The sequence below is a fragment of the Cicer arietinum genome, chromosome 1 (genome assembly GCF_000331145.2).
Source record: "Cicer arietinum cultivar CDC Frontier isolate Library 1 chromosome 1, Cicar.CDCFrontier_v2.0, whole genome shotgun sequence".
Taxonomy (NCBI): Eukaryota; Viridiplantae; Streptophyta; class Magnoliopsida; order Fabales; family Fabaceae; genus Cicer; species Cicer arietinum.
In genome coordinates this window covers 30751665-30772977 of record NC_021160.2, presented here as the reverse complement: position 1 = coordinate 30772977, position 21313 = coordinate 30751665, and the positions used below count along the sequence as shown (strand labels likewise).

Here is a 21313-nt window from a genome sequence, read left to right as displayed (position 1 = left end):
AACTTAAGTAATTGGATTCACACATTTGGAAGTTTACCGATCTGAAATGTGAGATTCAATAAAAAGTAAATTTAGAAATTTGAGAGACCTCTGTACACCAATAAGAGAATAAACAACTCTCTGCTCTTTTGCCCATGTTAGTAGAACTTGTAATAAGTTGTGGCCCATGCTATCGTTAAGCAGGCCCAATTGTTTTCTAATTTGGTTTGGAGGGAAGATGTTCCTCTAAACCTTATCTTATTTGTGTTGTTTGCGAGGATGTTTTTAATTCTAGTTCTTAATCGACGAGGTATTATTAAAAAAAGAATATTTACCTAGATGTTTATATATATATATATATATATTATAAAATAATAAAAGTTATTAGAATAAATTTCACAATATTTTATGTGCTGCAATGTTTTGGCAAATAGTTTTCCTATTCAATATCAAACAAGCCCTTTTTTATTTCTTATCATCTGACTAATTAATTAAAATGAATTAATTCTTGACCACAAATTTATAATGAATTATTGATTAATTTAATGAATTAAAAGAAAACCAAGTGGAGGGGTTTTGTACTTTATGTTTGATAGGGTTTAAGACGTCACCAGCAGGGCGCTACTACTTTGAGCTGCAAATTTGTTTTTGTGGACTCAAAATTTACTCACTTCCTCCTTCCCGCCCTAGTACCTGTGTTCTCTCTCTCAGTTGTGTTGTGACTCGTAGGGTTTCATTTCATCATCACACCGGCGGCACAAATGGTCTCTCCGAAGCAGCTTCTAGCCACCTTGGAATCAGCGCTTCTCGGTTCCTCTCCCCCAACACCGTCTCAACGGGTCCAACTCTTACACGCCATTCGCGCTTCTCTTCACTCCTTCCAATCCCTTCTATCGTATCCGGTATTCCATTCACTTTCACTTTTTCTTTACAGTTTCCTCTAATCTAATCTAGTCGAATCTCAATTCACAACCACGTTTATTTATTGTTGTTCATTCAGCCCCCAAAGCCCTCTGATCGAAGTCAAGTTCAGTCAAAATCAATTAGACTTCAAGATTCAACCCTTATTACACTTGATGACCAGGATGTTCAAATTGTGAGTTTTTCAGTCGCACTTTTCTTTTCCATTTAACGGGATAATTTTTGTATACTAGTATAAGCCTGATCTGATTCAGTGTTTGGTTACTTCTGTTGTGACTCATTTAAAGAAATTTTGCATTGGCTTATTATATGCTTTGGTTTATTGCATGAGAGACATATTTTCACTTAAGTTCAGCTCATCTATGGACATAAGAACTTGTGTAACTGTTTGGGACAACTTATCACATGTCCATAAGTTGAATTATTTTTATGAACTCTCTAGGGTAGCTTATGAAGATAGTTTATATGAAAATAGTTGTGACTTTATTTTATTTTTTGTTACCAAATAACTTATACATAAGTACCTATATATAAGTGCCAAAGTAAACTGTTTATCTAAACACGTCATATTGTCTTTAGGATTCATTGACAAAGACTTGCAATTTTATGCATATTATTCTTACAACTAAGGATATTGTTTATTGTTTATATTAGACATATGGATTTTCATTGTGGCGTGGACTGTGATGCGCTGTTTCAGTTTCATTCCAGCTTCCTTCTAATAATATCTGCTTTTATGAAGTACAGGCACTCAAATTGAGCGATGATCTCCATCTCAATGAGGTAGATTGCGTTCGCTTGCTTGTATCGGCTAATCAAGAGGTAGATTTCTGCTGTATATATATACACAAACACACATGTGCGCACACATGTTTGCTAGTACTTGCAATTAAGCCCTCATGGTGTGGTTGTAAACATTAACTTCTAGGGTTCTACATTTTATGTTGATACTTGATTATATGATATTTCATTTTCATACTAAGTTTCTATTTTTAATTTTAACATGTAATTTGTAAAGAATATTTATTTTATGAGTTATGTATTGTTGCTTTTTTTGTAGTGGGGTTTAATGGGTAGGGAACCACTGGAAATTCTACGGCTTGCAGCAGGACTCTGGTATACAGAAAGAAGATATATCATAACATCCCTTCATCTTCTGTTGAGGGTATATTTTTGCTATCGCAGATGTTATTCAAGTTCATTTAGCCATTAATTTGGCTCTCTAGGTTTTGCTTAATAGCTTTATGTTGTTGGAAATACAGGCTGTGGTGCTTGATCAGGGACTTGAAGATGATATATTGGTTGAGATTCAAAAATATCTAGAAGATATTATCAATTCTGGACTTAGACAGCGGTTGATTTCTCTAATCAAGGTCTGCATTGTGATATAGATAAGTTTTTATATTGCTTTTTACCTTCCCGATTAAATTCCAATTTAGGATAAAGTCTTAAAAATGGAATTATCAAGTAACATACATCTTGTCTTAGTGATAGTGTTTGTAACATAATTTGTCCTGTATTGTGGCTTACATTGGTCAAGCTGTTTGGTAGAGCTTTATTTTTGGAATTCTGGGTCTTCTTAACTGCAATTTATATTTGACAGGCTCTGATAGAGCACCTATTCCTAATGATGTTGGGCAGATTGTGAATGTGGGCCACGACCCTAAAAGGCCTGCTATATGGAGAGTATATTCAAGGAGAAAGAAAATGGGCCCGGGGGAGAGAGTGGGAAGCAGTTACCGTGGGCTATATGTCCCCATGATGTAGTGGGGCAGTTAGGCAGTTATTGTTAGCCTGAGTGTAAGGAGAGAGAGGATATTGAGAATTCTATTGTATTGTTTATGAGAGTATACTCTCTGGAAGGAGCATTCGTGCTCTGGTTATTTCATAATCTTATGTATTGGTTATTGTTATCAGACTTCATATATAAAATAATCCATTTTCCATTCAATTCTCTACTGTCATACTTGTACTGTATCTAAGTTTTCTATCAGGCTCAATATTGGTGTGCAAGTAATGCAAAGACGTCGTTTGTTTTTTATAACAAATTGAGTCAATCTCAACTATCCTGCCTGTACTATCAGTATATTGGTTCTTTCTTTATTGCATTAGGCTACTTATACAAATAATGCACCTGGCTGACGCACATTCTTTGGCTGCTTTGCCCTTATACAATATACAGTATGAACATATCTCTGAATAAAATGATTAATTAACTATAATCTTAGAGCCGTTCTGTATGAACTATGATGTTGACATGTTGTAAGTGTAGGCGTTGCATCTGGGTGGGATTTCCTCTTCCTTCCTTTAGATGGTTTATTATTTTGGTGGAAGGACTTATCTATATTGCACCTTGACACTAACTTCTATTTTTCTGACGAGTTTCTTTTTGGATGTAGGAACTCAATAGAGAAGAGCCTTCTGGTGTGGGTGGTCCTCAGTGTGAGCGCTATGTTATTGATTCAAGAGGTTCTCTTGTGGAGAGGCAGGCAGTTGTCTCTAGAGAAAGACTTATTTTGGGACACTGCCTTGTCCTTTCTGTTCTGATTGTTCGAACAAGTACGCACAGTAGCCTTTTATGATGTTTTCTGAAAGTTAATTTGGCTACTGATGTATTTCTTTTCTTTTGTATTCTATGACTGATTATGCTTTCTGAATATTTTGGTTGATCTCAAAAGTGAGTTATATTGTTTTCAGGTCCTAAGGAAGTGAAAGACTTATTCTCTGTTTTGAAAGATAGTGTTTCTGAAGTCAGTCAGAGCAATACCGCCATAAAACATCAGGTTCTTTTGCTTACTCTTTGCTTTTCTGGATTTTGTAGTTTTTGTTTTGTTTGCAGTGAAGCATTATAGTTATGGTTTTTAAACCGTAACTTCATAAGCATTAAAACAATCAAACACGTTTTGTGTGCAAGACATTACACTAGTAATGAATTTTATTCATCTTCCTCTTTTTTGGTTTGTGCCCTACGGTGAAGTGAACTCTTTGACATGATGGATTTAATAGCATTGGTCTCTAGTGTTAACATGTCATTACAAAAAAGCTTTAGCTTAGGCGAAAGGTGTTGAATGAGAGGAAAATAGAAAGGTATACGATGAAACCGTATGTTTAAACTTCACAACGGAAACTTTTATGTAGGCTTAATAGCAATAAGGTAATTACAATAATCCTTAGTTATAAGATATGATATGATACAATTGAAAACTAATTCTAAAAGATAATTTAAGATATTCTAAGACCATATGAAGATATTCTAAGATAATATCAAGATATTATTTTATATTCTAACACTCCCCTTCAAACTTAAGCTTGCATAGCTTTAAGCTTGTTACAAATATATCTTATTAAAGAGAAGATCAAACCAAACAAACTAGTATCAGAATCACCACAACCTTTCACAAACTGCATCCAAATGAAACTGCAACAGTATTGGACTAGATGATGTCCTTCACTTGAAACAATCAACTTAAGTGGGACATGTCATCTGTGACTTGCACCAACGACTTAACCTTGACGATGGTTGGGCAAAGGGACTACCAAAACTATTGAAAGTGTGCTGAGACCTATTCGATACCAGTGCATTTGGGAAGAAGATGGGGCCAGTGCATCTGAGTCGAATGTTGAGGCCAGTGCATCTGTGTGAGGAGCGCAAGAATTGGATTCCAAAAAATTAGAGGAAGAACACAATTATTTAGAAAAAATAAGAAATAATAGGAGAGAATACTCTCCTCCTAGGATTTCCCCTTCACAATAGAGTCTAATTCTATTCAACAATTGATTACAATATTTAAAGATATCCCAACTACATAGTTCCATATTTATATACAATAGTCCTAACTTCCTCATAACCAACCAACTAACTTTTAATAATCAATTATACTAATCTAGGTCCTAACAAACTGAGATTGAGACGGAGCTGGTGCATCCGGGACAAATAGATAGGTTGGTGTAAGTCATAAACAATAAAAGTAATAGGGAAAAGACGTCATGTCGTCATCACTAATATGATTAATCTGTGGGAAAGTCACCACTAGAATGATCTTCGGTGGTATTAGAATCCACTAGTATGATCTATTAGTAAGAAAAGAATTTCAAGACAACCACCAAAGAAGAAGCTGCTTGACTATAACACAAACAAGCCATGATTGGTCAATGGAGACAGCAAATGCATCCAAAACCAAGTAACCAGGGCTGTTTAAACTGCAAGCTATATACCTGGGGCTCAGGACACGATTCTGACTCTGGCGCCAGAAAATTGCGACTGTGTGGGTTGTTTAGAACCTGGAGGAAGACAATGATTTTTGTAGATGGGAGATACTGCACGTGCTGGTGGTGGTTTTGTCAGAAATGGTAAAGACACGTCGGAAAAGAATACAACTATTATTACATTCCCAAACTTTTAGGAACTTGACAGCGTAATAGTGACAATACAGGTCACATTGGATCGAATGAGAAAAAAATAGAAAGGTATATGGTGAAACCCCGTGTGTTTAAACTACACAACCGGGACTCTTTATATAGGCTTAAGAGCAATAAGATAATTACAAATATTCTATTATTTATAAGATATGATACGATTGAAAACTAATTCGAAAAAATAAACCAATATATTCTAAGATAATATCAAGATATTATTTTATATTCTAACAAGGTGCAAGTAGAGGCATATTTTTGCAGTTAAGTCTTAAATGTAAACCATTATGTGACTGTTGTCATCTCCAATCTTGGAATCCATTCAATCTGAACTTGATTTTTCGAGTAGTGTCTTCTGTTCTTAAAATTTGTGTTGCTTGCTCACAGTTTTCACGCTCACATACTTTTGCAGATTAGCTTTAGCCTTCTGTTTGCCCTTGTGATCGCATTTGTTTCAGATGGTTTGAGTACAGTGCCTGATAAAGCATCTGTCCTCTCTTCCAATACATCCTTCAGACTTGAATTTCATGAACTTGTAAGATGAAAGATAGTTACTGTTTTCTGTATGCTGTTAGTTTATCAAATATATGGTATCAATTTTGAATGTTGTTGACTTCCTTTCATGCTTCAGGTAATGGCTACTGGAAATGATCCAATTGTTGAGGGATTCACTGGTGGCATAAGACTTGCTTGGGCGGTACATTTGATGTTAATAAATGATGGTGTTGCAGCAAGGGACACTGGTTCAAGTACTTCATCAAATGAAATGAGTTACCTTAGTCAATGTTTGGAAGTCATTTTCTCAAATAATGTCTTTCAGTTTTTACTGGAGAAAGTTCTTCGAACTGCTGCCTACCAGGTTCATTTATCAAGTTACATTCTTCTTTGTTTTTATTTTTGACAACAGAAGAAATTATAGTATTAAATATATTTTTTATACTATAATATCTACCTTAATATGATGACATATGATTCACACAACATGGGTATTTTACTGGTTCATTTGAAACGAAAATTACAATGCCTTTGGAGGATATGTGCCTAATTTAAAAGGGAAAATAAAACAGTAAATGCAGCTGTGTATATCCCCCTTGCGTATATGTATATTCAGTAAGAAACCTGTGCGTAAGTCAATGTGCTTTACCTTCTGGAAGACTTGCAATTTTATTGATAAATAGAATATAGGACACAAAAGGCTTTTTTCCGATTAAGGGTGTATTAGATGGGTTATGTATAATTTAGGAAGAAATTGTTAGTCTATTTGTCTCGTTTACTCAAGTTAGCGATTTTTTCGATTAAAGGCTTTTTTACAATGAAGGTGCTGAACGATGCAATGGAGGCAGCCCAAAGGTGTTAGGGGCAGATTGCAAATTTGCAATTAATGCAACTTTATCATGGATGGTGCGGGTGGTCCAAAAATGGGAAATGATAGACTTTGATACAAAATAAAATTTTGAGATTAGGGCATAACACCACATAAGGATCAACCGAGCATTATAGACAATAATTAGACCATATTAGAAGATGTAGGACTAAACATATCCCCTCACTCCAAACACAAGAATGTGTTGGAGGCTGCAATTAAGGCAAACCAAATTTGCTGCATTAAAGGGGATAGGGGTAGACCACAGGTAAGGCAACATTCCCACACACTCTCACATGTACAGAGCTATGCACATGGAGTATGGACGATGCAGGTGGCCGGACAATGAATTTTGGGTAGGCTCTCATACCATCTTAGAATTTGGGCTTAGAGCCTAAGTCAACCCCGCCAAACAACTTGTGAAGGTGAGAATTGCCCCATTCTTGTAAGCACTATTTAGGTCATATCTCTTGATGATGTGAGACTAAACACCCTGCTTGTAACCAAAATAATTGAGGTGGTGGAGGCAGCGTTGAAAGCAATCCAAAGTTTTTGCAATTAAGACGGCTAGAGGAAAATTACATATAAGGCAACTTTCCTACAGTTAATTTAGTTAGGATTACACCTATAGTTTAGCTTAATGGCCTATATAAAGAAAACCTCTTACAAGGGTTACCGAGTCAAACCTCTTGTGGAATTTTTAGTTGTAGTTATGAGGGTTACTTAAATTATCCTACTAATCAGTTATTTATCAAAATTAGATCTCATGTTTGGGTCTTTGAGAATGTACATTCCAATTACACTTCGCAAAGTTGTCTTAGATGAGATTATTTTTTAAAAAGTTTTCATTGCTTTCACTTCTACTCGATAAACAATTGATATTCTTAAGTGAGATTTTAGAAATAGTTTTTTTATTTATGTCATCTAGATTTGCATATGCAATATCAGTTCTAGTAGATCTATTGTAATATTTCAGTTATTATGTAGTGTAGCTTTTCATGATTATACTTCATTGCTGCTTGTTGCCTTACAGACTGAAGATGAAGATATGGTCTATATGTACAATGCTTATTTGCACAAGCTGATGACGTGCTTCTTGTCTAACCCTCTAGCTAGAGACAAGGTCAGTTAATTTTTTTTTATCACCTACATATAGAAGTTGATTTGGCTTAAATGCTCGCCTCTTTCTAGTATTTGGTTTAGGTGCCAAACTATTACTTATTATTTATTACTGCACTTAGCCTCATATCTCTTCTATTATGTAGCTGTCGAATCTTCAAGTTATTGTATGAGATCTTATGATGGGAGGTTTTTGTCCTATTTCTAAATTCCATATTTTTGTTGCTTGGTTCTCTGTGATCCGTATATGTTGGCTGACAATACATTCAGTTGTGTTTTTGTTTTGCTCGATAATGGAATGGCCAATAGGTCACTTTTTCAATTCTTTTTAGGTTTAGAAAGCAATGGTTGCAATTTTATACTTTTATATTATTTTGTTTACAGTTAGGATTTTAGGGTAAGCTGGTAAGGGCTATTTTTCATAACTTTGCTTTGAAATTATATGATTGCTGGACATGAAATGCAACTTTTGGCTCTTTATTTTGTTTTACTCTGGTTCTAATTTTTAGAATGAAAGGCATTGTTTTTTTCTCTTACGGCACATGATGTCTTCCATGCAAATCATCGTAAAACATTCGTTTCTATTGGTATTGTAAAATTCAGTTTTTTTAATTATGTTTGATCTATTTAAAAAAAGTGAAATTACAAGTATGTTTTGCAAAAACATTTTGGCAGTAAAACTATTGTTAGGACTTAGATAGGAGAGTTAGTTAGTAGAAGTAGTGAATTGGTTGAGATTGTTATAGGGATAATTAGTTGTTAGTTAGACTGCAAAGTTGTTAGTAGGTAGTTAGGGATCCTTTGCCCCTATGTAGTCAAATAGCGTAGCGTAGCAGAACACGATAGTGGTATGAACGCTATGTCGAAGTCTAGAAAACATTACTAGCACGTTCAACCATACACATATGATGGCTAAACAAGTAGATTAATGCACAAAACTAAACACATATTTATAATTAATCACCAAAGCAGAAACAAAAATGCAGGGGAGAAGAAGAAAGGAACCAAGATGATGCCATAGTGCTGTTAGCACAGAAACTGAAAAACAGAGCAGAATAATGGTCGATGAGATGGAAAGAACAGGGAGGAGAAAAATGGTTGCAGAGAAGAGGGGAATGATGACGCAGAGGAAAAGGAAACTTTCTTGAGAAGAATCAGTCGCGGCAAAGAAAGGAACAGGGGGGAAGGGTTGATAAGAAGAAATTTCGTAGGTTTCCAAAAACAGAGCACTGCACTTGTTTGTAATGTTTGGAGAAGAAAGTTCGTAAAATTTCCAGTAAAAAATCACCTAGAGTTAAAAAGACAAAAATTCAGGGTATTTTGGACTTTGTGCTCTAAAATACCTGTTGCGGCCTCCTTCATGTTTCTTCCTCATCTTCTTTGCAATTGCACCGCGGAGAACGCCACAACCCTAAATAAACTGCACGGCAGCACCGTTTTGCGTAGCGCAGAGTTGCCGTGCTGCGACGCACTGCCCTGATTGTGGCTTCGACGGCCGCTATTGACTATAGAGCTTTGCCGCTCTTTTCCCAAGTGTACATGGAACCTATAAATAAAGGTTCAATCCCTTTTGAAAGTAGCTTTTGCAAAATGAAAATTTGAATTTTCTTAACTGGTATTCCGGTTGAAGGGTGCATTTGCCCTTGAGGATCGTATTCGCTCTTGTGTATTTTGTTCTTGGAGAGATTCTCTCCTATTATTTCTTATTCTTTTCTAAATAAAATTGTTCTGCCTCTAATTATTTTGGAATCTAACTTTTGAGTTCCTAACAATAAGACTTCAAAATGTTATGTACTCATCCTCTGTTTATGCATGTACTTTTTGCAGATAAAAGAGTCCAAGGAGAAGGTTATGAGTGTGCTTAGTCCATACCGAGTTGTTGGATCACATGATTTTGCACAGAACAGTAGCTCAATTTCTCAACAAGGCACTGAAACAAGCTCTTTACCATTTAATTCAATCTTGGACTTTGTGAGCGAAATTTATCTGGTCAGTTATCAAAATGGAAACAGAATACGTGCAATATTTTTAGTCTTGTATAAGCAATTGATAATGGTTTTAAATAGATCTTAACATTCAAATGGTTGCTTCCAGTAATGATGTTTTTGCTGCTTTTAAACGATCCTTATGTCAAATATTAACTCTACTTTATGTGTTTGCTGTTTTGGGAAAAAAATGTTAAAAGCTATATGGTTGATCAGCTTCATGTGCCTTATATTTTTGTAATAATATGATTTCTGTGCCTAAAACAAGATCACGCACCTTCTATTTATAATGATGCTACAATAATTACATTCAAAATTTAAGAAGTTTTATTGACTATAACAATTAACCGAGGAAGCGGTACAATCAAAGACTAATAAAATCATACACTGAATTTTAGCAATCTTGAATAATTTAAATTGCATTGAAATAATTTGCTTGGCTTTCAATACTTTAGCTTGCAATCATGACCTTTAATTTTGTCTTAAGTTACCAGAAAGAACCAGAGCTTTTGTTGGGAAATGATGTGCTGTGGACATTTGTAAATTTTGCTGGAGAGGACCATACAAATTTCCAAACGCTTGTGGCTTTCTTGAATATGTTGAGCACCTTGGTAAGGAAGTTTCCACTCATCTTAAATTTGAATGTTTGATATCTAAATATTGCGCTGCAATCATTTTATATCTTGGGTTTTTGGGACATTTCCTTTTCAGGCTTCTAGTCAAGAAGGTGCTTCAAAGGTTCATGAGTTGCTGCAAGGTAAAGCATTCCGCTCGATTGGCTGGAGCACTTTGTTTGAATGCTTAACAATTTACGATGAGAAATTCAAACAGTCCCTTCAAACTGCTGGAGCAATGTTGCCTGAAATTCAAGAGGGGGATGCAAAAGCACTTGTGGCATATTTAAATGTTTTGAAGAAGGTTTAACTTGACATGTTGTCTTTCATCAGCTTATATTGGATTGCTTGCATATCACACCTATGTTTAACCTGTTCATTTCTAAACTAAAATAAATTGTGATTCATCAAGTACTGTGTAAAGGTGTTAAATAAAGCATTTTGGTCTACCTCACTTACAATTTAGTTCTTGATTTAAGTTGTATCATGATTCAATCCTTAAATTATTCAATCTTGTTTCATGTTATCCTGTTTGCCGTATCTGTTTGGGAACCACATGAAACAAGTTTGGTTAATTCCTGGTATGAAATACATTGTTTGAATTGGGTACTATATTGTGAATGAGGTACATTTTGGAGGACTAAAATGCAATTTCAACCGGATTCGTTTATTTTATTTTTTATTTTTTTAGTCTGGTGCTGTCTCTGCCACTCTGGAGTGGCTCTTTGTTTTTACAACCAGGATTATAGCAAAATAAAAAGAAAATTAAGCCAAAAGGTTGCAACAAAATGACTAATTGATGTATCAATTATCATGGTTAAAATAGTACAATATGATGAGATAGGCAGGATTTTCAATAATCTAACTTAATGTAAAGTATGGCATTTTTGTTGGTAGATTAATTACTCTTGGTAGCAATGTCTTGATATTCATTCTGAGTGTTGATCTTGGAGCAATTTCGGCAATCCTTCAAAATGGTCTTGGGATACCATTACATTTATGGTTGTTAAGCTCTCTGAATTGATAATCTTCAGTGTTCCTTTAATTACTTTGGGTTATGTTAACTCAATTACTTCATTAAATCATGATAATGCAAGGGTAATTCTTGGAGATTAAATGCTAGGTTACATTGCTCTTTTATCGGTTTACCCAGTTAAGTTGTCATGAATTCCACATGGGGTCGCCCCAAATTTTTAGCCGATTCTAATTTCCCTGAGGCAAGGTCTTCTTTGCGTAACTAAATATTTTATCCAGACTTTTCTGGCCTAAACTGTAATAGTTCTCTTCTACATCTCATTCTAAATAAACTCGTCATTATTGGGTTTTTAACCTTGATTGTTTTCCAGTAAAAAAAAACCTTGATTGTTTTTAGTTTGATTAAGATGTGTTAAATTATGCGAAATTTTCTGTTAAAATAAATATGTTTGCTTATTGCAGTATGTTACTGGCTAGAAATTCTTAGTTTCACTTATTTTATGTCAGAGTCTAATGTTTCATTGTTGTATGAGACTTGACTTTTTCTTGATTTGATTGAAAGGAATAACACTTTTTAATGTGTGTTGCTTTTTTATACAGGTTGTGGAAAATGGTAACCCTATAGAAAGGAAAAACTGGTTTCCTGATATTGAGCCTCTGTTTAAACTCCTCAGTTATGAAAATGTACCCCCTTATCTTAAGGTATGGTGGCTGTATCACAATGTTCATGTTGGGAGTTAGATGTATAATGCGATTCTTGATTTTGTTGAGAGCTGGAATTCCAATTAAAATGTTTGCAATGTTCTTTTTTAAACAAGATATGTGGTATTATGTAGGGTGCCCTAAGGAATGCAATAGCCACATTTATTCATGTCTCTCCAGTGTTGAAGGATAGCATTTGGACCTATCTTGAGCAATATGATCTGCCAGTAGTTGTTGGGCCTGATGTCCAGAGCAGTCCATCCATCGGTGCTCAGGTTGGTATATCTGTCTTATAAATAAGTCATGTTTTTTCACATCCTTAGATTTTTTTGAAAAAGACATCCTTATGAGTTATTTGAATCAAAACTATCAAGAGCTAACTCTACAAGAATGATTTATCCTTTTTGTTCTCTATATCAACCCCTCATATGAAAGAATTTGGACTAAGTACATACAGAGCATAAATTTTGTTGAATCATAGTTTTATGATGGGATTGAACTCCTTGTGCCCTTCCGTGTCAAGAATAAACTCCTTAAAGTTTAGGTTGTTGGTTCAAAAAAATAGATGAGTTAGAGTTTGTTTGGATATGCTAATATATATAAAATGTATGTGTATTTATGTTTATAATAAGCTTTTTGCTATATTTCTTCCATTGTTATCTTTTTCATGCTTTTGCACAACATAGTACTTGTTTTATCTTTAATTTTGAAAACCTAAGAAACGTTTTTACATTAGTAGTTAATGTTTCATAATTTCATCTTACCATAATACCAAGTGTGTTTCTGGACACTAATAAGCTAGCTTATAGCTTATTGAATTAGCTTATAAGCTTGTTTGATCAAATTAGATGTGTTTGGTTAACAAGCTTCTTACACGGTCTTGTAGCTTTTTTTGAGATGCTGTTTTAACTAGCGTTTGAGCTTATAGCTTTTGACACTTTTCTCCATTTATAACCTTATTATTTTAATGTTATTTTCATTTTATCCTTTTTTAAAACAAATAACTGCCACCACTCACCCATGTTCTCGTCACCTTCTTTTATTTTTTCCAGCTGTTTTCATCTTCTCTTTTACCATCCATACAATTGACAATACCTAGATAGTACAAATGGTGATGATTAAAGCAATATTATTTTTTTAATGAAAATTAGGTTCTATTCCTTATCATTCGTTCTTCGTTTACTTTTTTTTTTCTTGCTGCAATTTCTTAAATAATTTATTTTGTTCTTGTTCTTCATTATATGAGTTTTCTTTCTTGCATTTTTATTTTATAAACTTTCTTTTTTAAAAAGCACGAATTGTTTATTTATTAAATGTAAAAAATTAATTATAAATGTATTTTTATGTCATTTTATATTTATAAAAGCTAAATTTACCAAACACTTAAATTTTAATTGACTAGCTTTTTAGCTATAAGTCATCAATTATCTGCTATCAGTTATAAGCTAGCTTTTCAACTAAAAGTTAGCTTTTCAGCTATCAATTAGCTTATAACTTAATTTTACAAATAGAGGTCGAATATTAATATTGGTAACCGATCAATGTTTTGAATTTTATTAATCAAGTGTTGAATAGATAGAGACTATAGTTTTCTATCTGTTTACTATAATGGGCAAGTGAGACAGGAGGTTTGTGCACATTGAAAAGCTAGAAAGAAGGACTACGTTCATCCTACTTTTTACTCTTTATTTTTTTATATATATTTTGATTTGATTAGTACAGTTCTACTACTAAACAAAGAATAAATAATAGGCGATGTAAACCATATAATTCATGCAGGGCCGTTGAAATGGATGAAGGCTATAGGTTTTTAATGTGATAAAATTACCGCTGAAATTGAAGCGGATTTTTTTTTTCCGCACAGCTGTAACACCGACGATGTTGTACGAGGCGGAGTGTTAGGCGGTAAAAAAACAACACAAGGATAAAATAAGCATAACAAAAAGAGAATGTTGTATTGGATGTGTGGAAATACTGGATAATATTGAATTTGGAATAACATTAGAGAGAGAGTTGGGGTAGCACCTATTGTAGTAAAGATGGTGCAAACTTGACTTAAGTTTTTTGGGGAGACCTCTAGGTTCTGTAGTAAGGAGAGTAGTCAAATCACTAAAAGTAGAGGAAGATCTATAAGAGAAACTAATAAGACCTAGATGTGTTGGATAGAGATATGCTATATGACAAAATATTATGGTGTCGTTTGATCCATGTAGCTGACCATATTTAGTGGAATAAGGTTTGGTTGTTGTTGTATTGTAGTAAAATATTACTACAAGCTAAAGGTACACGATATTGAATATAATTTGTTCTTCAATCTTTAATGACAAACACAAGTAATAACTTTTGGATTTTTGATTTATCTTTCTTGTAAACTCTATCATTTTATTCACATGCTTTGTCCAACTTTTTTTGCTTTCTGCTCTGCTTTCTTTGTCTTCACAATCATGTATATTCCCTTTCTTTCATTACTAAGTGAACTTATAATTCTGACAGGTTTATGATATGCAATTTGAATTAAATGAAATTGAGGCAAGAAGAGAACAATACCCTTCAACTATATCTTTCCTTAATTTGATAAATGCTCTTATTGCGGAAGAAAGAGATTTGACTGATAGAGGGCGAAGGTTCTGTATTTTTCCTGTCTTTATCAAATTGTTATTTATATATTTTTGGCTTAAATATGTTTAGTCTCCATGGTTAGGTGAGTTTTTGGTTTTAATCCCTATCGATTCTTTTTCATTATTTTTGTCCCTCATTGTTTCAAAAAGGAAGCTTTTAGTGCTCCATGTTAATTTCGCTTTGTTTAGTGCCAACATGACTAACAATGAACCACACCATGTCTGCTATTTGATATAACCTGGACGGTGTCCGAATATAGTCATTTAGTATAAATGGCATGTTGTGTGAGTTTCACGTGAAGCATGCCATTTTTTACTCCATGCCATTGGAGGAGATGAAGACAGAAAAATAGAGGAAACACATGCGCATTGACATTAAAAAGTTCAAGTAAGCAACACATCAAAACCATGAAAACCTCCCTGGTCATATCTTAGAATCAAAATTTAAACAGAATTCAGAGAAAGCAAACACCAAAACACCTTAAACCCGAGCCCACTTCCTTGTATGATTTTATCTTGCAAATTCTCTACAACTGTCCTTCTTCCTCTTGGACTGCTCAACCCCAACTTCAAGACCTTATGGGATATCAATGATCAACTCCTTCTCCAAATTCAATTAAACGCTCTTCTCTATGGGTGACAATGGGGGTTCCTCTATGATGACTAAGCCAACACGAGCTCTACGTCTGGCACTTGACTTTGCCCTTGTTTGCCTCATGTTTCTACCCAATAACAAACTTACTTCAAGGAGCATTTTTACTCTTCGTGCCTTTGCATCCAGTAGGAGCAGAGGCTGCAAATTTGTTGCTTAAAGACTTTTGACCCACGCCTACACACCAATAACATTATGTTAATCACTCAGCAAAAACAAATGTCGTTTGCAAAGTTCAAATTGAAGCAAACACCTAACCTGTGTCTCATAAAGATTTAATTGCATAGAAACACTAAAGAGTAAAAGCTATTTAAGGTGTACATAGAGTTTGTGAAGTGTGAATATCAGTAGGGATCTTGCTCATGCATCAATGGCAGTTAACGCGAGGCATGAGCAAGCTTCAATGACTGTTTTCAAAGGTGTTCTAGGGTAGGGAGGTCCTTTGTGGTTACCAAGATGGAACAAAGGCCATTCACGTTGCGACCATTCGCCTCGGGGTGCTAGAGGAATCTGTTTGCGCATCAGTGGGAGCCTTGGGGTTCACAGTTGTTGCTGTTCTGTATGCAGACTGACAAAGTTGAAGAGCAAAAACACAATTGAAAAGCATTGGGCCTGCTGTTTTGGGCAAGATTATGAAAAAAAATTCAAACTTAACACGTTGCTGCTGGACTCACAAGTTCGTCTGTGTTCAGCACAAATTAACTTTACAAGCTAGTCCATCAGTTTTCCCTTGTTTCCGAGTTATTATGCAAGTTTGACAACAATGGTAATATGCAATGAATTTTTTGATACAATGAATTCTAAAGCTACTTGGAAGAGTCAGGGTAAGATATATAGCTGGATAAACACTTATCCTATCAAGTGTTTGATGCATACATGATAACTTGTAGAATAATATTATGATATGCAAATGACAAAACTACTCTTGCAAGAAAATTATATTTAATTTATCAAAAATATTTAAATTAATATTTTTATATGTTTTAATAAATTTTTTATTTTTAAATATTCGTATTTCAATAAAATTTTAAATTTTTTGATTATATAAATTACAAAACTACCCTTGTGATAGAGGCATTCATATTTTCAAAAATAAAAATTGGTATTGATATTTTTAATTTAGCATCAATTTATTTTTTAATATATATTTTATTAAGGTTTCAACTTTTTAAATCCGTAAATTAATTTTTTTATTCTATTATGTTGGTTTCTATCCCAACTTTTTAGGATAAGAATTTTAAGCAGAGAGACATGATATAATGAGACTCAGGATTAATATATCATATCCTGTTGTTTCATTAAACACTGGATTGTGATAGGATATGTATGATACCTTTATCCTATCCTGTCTCTTATCCTGACCACCAAACGGGCCATAAGTATATTCTATTTGCAATGATTATGAGGGTATGATGTCAACATGTAAATGTGAATGGAAACGTATTTAACAATTTTGCATCTGGAGATTTGTCTAAGGTACAATAGGCGGGATCTAATTGTTATATGGGAGGTTCTCTTCAAAGAGTTGGTTTGTGCAAGAAAGGATACCAATATTTTGTGCAGTGGTTGATGTCTTACCAACAACTATTTTAGCTGCACAACCTAGTCCTGCAATTTGCTGTCTTGTAGTGAAATGGGAATTATGGAAATTGGCATAATCCCAAACACTTTAAATGCACTGTTTCTTATCCTAATCCATGTGGAATGAAGTTATCCCACATGATAGAGATATCATGTGGCTTACTGTTAGCTACATCATCACTTAATAGGGCTTAGTTAAGTCTAGGATTAAATGTACTCACTTTAAAATATTGAGACCAATACTATGAAAAAATTGACAGGAACTAAACTAAAACTCAGACTACAACTATTTAAGCCTTTATTTTTTGTTGCATGCAGCCTAACATCTAAAATAATTGTTTATTATTTTCCAGGTTTATTGGCATCTTTAGGTTCATCTATGATCATGTTTTTGGGCCATTTCCTCAAAGAGCATATGCAGATCCGTGCGAAAAATGGCAGTTAGTTGGTGCTTGCCTTAAACATTTTCACATGTGAGTGGTTCTATTTCTATGATTTTAGAAATAAGTGACTTAACACCTCTGTTGATGATGGTTGTAGTGAGTTGTTAGATTTTTGCAATGAGAGGGTTAACATGCTGTTCTATTTAATAAATTGGTTGATTGAAGCTGACATCAGCAATTCAAACTATGAGTGTTAGGACACCAAATGAGAATGTAGCCCAAATGGGGAGATAGAGTGGTGATGGGTAGATAGAGAGAGGGAGAGAGAGGTATGGATCATTTATGTGACACATTTCTTTTATATTGGGACATGAAGTTGAGAGAGAGAGTTAATCTTGAGAATTCAATGGATGGAGAACAATAGTTCTTTATAGGAGTCTAGCTCAGTGACTTTAGTAGTATCATTCTACTGTAATTTCCCAATTTCAGATATAATACACCATTTTTTCCTGCAATTGTTAAGTGCTTGCTGTGCTTTTTTTTAATTAGATTCAGGTTCATATAAATGAACAAGTTCATGTATGAGCTGTTGATTATTTATAGAGAAGGTTATTTCACATATGTGCAGGATATTAAGCATGTATGATATCAAGGATGAAGACTATGAGGGTGTAGTTGACCAGTCTCGACTTTCGACAACGAAAGAATCTACCTTACTTCAGACACAGCTTCCTGTTCTAGAGTTGCTGAAGGTATGTTTTTGTGATATTCTTGTTCAGGATTATGATAGATGTTAGCATGTGTTGTTTGTTAGATAAATATGTTTTTATAGCACATACTATACTTGATTTTTAATTTCTAAGCTGCATGTTCTAATATATCTTATGGCATTGTAAGATTAATGGATCTGTACTTATGCAATTATGTTATAGATATCTTTTACTGCTTTCAATATCATGTTTCCTAGTATTGCTCGATCAATAAATTTTGTGAATTGTATCATCGTTCTGAATGTTAATGTTTACCTGTGTCAGGATTTCATGAGTGGAAAGACTGCGTTCCGGAACATCATGAGTATTCTTCAGCCAGGGGTAAATTCCATCGTTGCTGAACGCAGTAGTCAAATACATGGACAGTATTTAGAGAATGCAGTGCAGCTTTCATTGGAAATTATAATACTTGTTCTTGAAAAGGATTTACTTCTTTCTGATTATTGGCGTCCATTGTATCAGGTAAACTGTTTTAGTTTACTGAACAACTAGTCAACATATTTTATTCAAAATTATATATTTTATATTTGAACTTGCTTATTTCATCCTCTTGTTTTATTGAGTTTCTGACAAGCTTTTCTTCTTATTGATGGGTGTGTGAGCTATCTGTTGCCTTTAAAATATTTTAGCATAGTTTTGGTGCAGGGGGTCTGTGAGTAACAGCGTCACTGTCTAGTTATATTGTATTGATTAGCATTGACTTACTTAATTGTGGTACTGTCCTTTATTGAATGATCTGTTGCAGCCATTGGATAATATACTCTCGCATGATCATAATCAAATAGTGGCTCTGTTGGAGTATGTCAGATATGATTTTCAGCCAAAAGTTCAGCAATCATCTATCAAAATCATGAGTATTTTAAGGCATTCAACACCTTTCCATTTTCTTATTCTCAATTTCAAATTGATGAATGTTGATAACAGAATATCATTCTGACTCTGCAATTGATATATATATACATATATATTGTATTTTGTGGGTGCAGCTCTCGTATGGTTGGGCTTGTTCAACTATTGCTTAAATTTAATGCCTCAAACAGCTTGATAGAAGATTATGCAGCTTGCCTTGAGGCACGGTCAGAAGAGTCTCAGATTGTTGAAAATAATAATGATGATCCTGGCATTCTTATTATGCAAGTTCGTCTTCGTCCCTGCCATTTATTTGTTTCATGACCTTTTTCCTTGTATTTCATCTTAAAATGCTGTTTCTATCTACCTTCTACGTATTTTCAGCTTCTAATTGACAACATCAGCAGGCCAGCTCCAAATATCACTCATTTACTACTTAAGTTTGATCTAGATACGCCTGTTGAGCGAACAGTTTTACAGCCTAAATTTTATTACAGGTATTGTCTATTGTCTGTTGGTATTTTAATATCATGATTCTATCAAATATAACTGTGCTATTAAAATGTTATCTGCAGTTGCATGAAGGTTATTCTTGATATTCTGGAGAAGCTTTTGAAGCCAGATGTAAATGCATTGCTTCATGAATTTGGTTTTCAGGTCAGCTGTAGTTGATCTGTTGGAAAACATATCTAAAATAGTGAATAGAGTTAGAGTTTTGCATTTATTCCTTGCATTTGTACTTATTATAACTATTACTAAAAGGAATATTGACTTGTTGTTTGATGCAGCTTCTTTATGAGTTATGCACAGATCCACTTACATCTGTTCCTACAATGGATCTGTTGTCAAATAAAAAGTACCAATTTTTTGTCAAGGTAAACATGTTTTTACGTATTTGAGCATCTTTATGCTACTATCCTAGTTTATTACTGATGTTAATTATCCTTGAGATATGTCTCTAACTTTTTCCTTTCTATATAATGCAGCACCTTGACACAATTGGCATTACTCCACTTCCTAAACGTAATAGCAACCAGCCGCTTCGTATCAGTTCCCTTCATCAGGTTTTTTCACCTGCTTCTTTGATACTCATACCCTCTTTAAAGTTACAAAGTACTCTTTCAAAGCTTGAAAGATGTAGCCAACATTTTAAGAAACATATTATGTTATAAATGAGGAGAAGAGTAATTATGGGCTGATTCTACATATTGTGATATTTAGGATTACTCTCAATCCCTGTATCAGTGTAGATAATATCTTACTGTGTGCAGTTCAGACACTCAATCTCCATCACATGGTAACTATAGCCTAATGAGAAGCAGCCCAAATCAGAATAAACCCGATGGAACCATGGTCCATTAATGATATTTTGTGAAAACCATGTCTCTCTTCTAGTTTATGTTCACTACTGCAGATTAATCTTTCTGATGTACTCTTCTATTGTTTTTGCCCATGAGTATCTTTTCTTTTGAGTTTTCAAGCAATATCATTTCTACTGCAACTTCCATCCTCGATCAATTAGGCTTGGGATATTGAGTTCATTGGAGCTTCTTGGTGCTCTGATAGGATACTGAATGTTGGGCCTTAGCCAAATAGATGGGTTCAATATAGAATAAGAATTAGGTGGTTATTCCCTGTTTTTTAGGAAAATTCTGTTATAAGTAGGAGGGATGGGGGTTATGAAGGCATTTAGAGAAGTTGTTAGGAACAGTTAGGAAGGATTTCTTTTTGGTTTAGGAATTCTTGAATTCTGGATTATCTTTCTTTAGTATTTTCTACCATTGTAGATCTTCAAGCTCAACCTTTTACAATCGATAATATATAGTTTGTTTTCTTGAATTCATGGGTTCTATCATGCTCACATGCACTACCCCTCTTTCCACCTGTCATCTGTGTGTGGTAGTGTCTGGAGGCTCCTCTCTTGTAGTTGTTTCCATGGTTAAAATCGTTGGACTCCCGTTATTCTTGTTTTTCCTTGCTTTGTTGGTTTTGGATCGATAATTGAGCACCTTGCATATACAACCTTGCTAGTTTAGAACCTTTGAAGTTTACTCGCAAATATACTAGTTAGTTAGTGCTTGATTCCATTGACAAGCTGGGTGATGATTTGTAGGTTTTTGACATCAAATTACGGCTCTTGATCAATAATATGAAGGCCGTTCTTCGTACTCAATGAATAAATCAATGCCTAACTCAATCGTCAAATCTACTTTCATCAATCTCTAAGTAGATCATTAGTGTTTGCAAGGCTTGTAGGGCTATCCCTGTGCATGCTAAGGTTATTTATTCATATGATGCTTAATGCCCTTGTGGGGTTTGGCAAAATCTCAAAAGTATTATTGTCCCTAGACATATTATTACTCCACGGTTGGCTATTTAGGTAGAGTTT

General features: G+C 34.3%; 1 protein-coding gene across 2 annotated transcripts in view; it reads left to right on the top strand.

The window, feature by feature from the left end:
* Positions 1-576: 576 nt before the first annotated feature.
* LOC101497281 (nuclear pore complex protein NUP205) overlaps positions 577-21313 on the top strand; it is a 38856-nt gene continuing 18119 nt past the window's right edge. For both annotated transcript variants that reach the window (XM_004515092.4, XM_004515091.4), the window contains exons 1-25: positions 577-881; positions 980-1075; positions 1648-1722; positions 1961-2065; positions 2163-2273; positions 3300-3459; positions 3598-3683; positions 5726-5848; positions 5945-6172; positions 7710-7799; positions 9623-9784; positions 10275-10391; positions 10492-10698; positions 11970-12071; positions 12206-12346; positions 14565-14695; positions 17276-17395; positions 17934-18057; positions 18340-18537; positions 18821-18939; positions 19062-19212; positions 19309-19421; positions 19500-19581; positions 19713-19799; positions 19911-19988. In XM_004515092.4, coding sequence (XP_004515149.1) covers positions 741-881; positions 980-1075; positions 1648-1722; positions 1961-2065; positions 2163-2273; positions 3300-3459; positions 3598-3683; positions 5726-5848; positions 5945-6172; positions 7710-7799; positions 9623-9784; positions 10275-10391; positions 10492-10698; positions 11970-12071; positions 12206-12346; positions 14565-14695; positions 17276-17395; positions 17934-18057; positions 18340-18537; positions 18821-18939; positions 19062-19212; positions 19309-19421; positions 19500-19581; positions 19713-19799; positions 19911-19988 — 3147 coding nt within the window. In that variant the 5' untranslated portion in view covers positions 577-740. The remainder of the gene's footprint in view (positions 882-979; positions 1076-1647; positions 1723-1960; positions 2066-2162; positions 2274-3299; positions 3460-3597; positions 3684-5725; positions 5849-5944; positions 6173-7709; positions 7800-9622; positions 9785-10274; positions 10392-10491; positions 10699-11969; positions 12072-12205; positions 12347-14564; positions 14696-17275; positions 17396-17933; positions 18058-18339; positions 18538-18820; positions 18940-19061; positions 19213-19308; positions 19422-19499; positions 19582-19712; positions 19800-19910; positions 19989-21313) is intronic.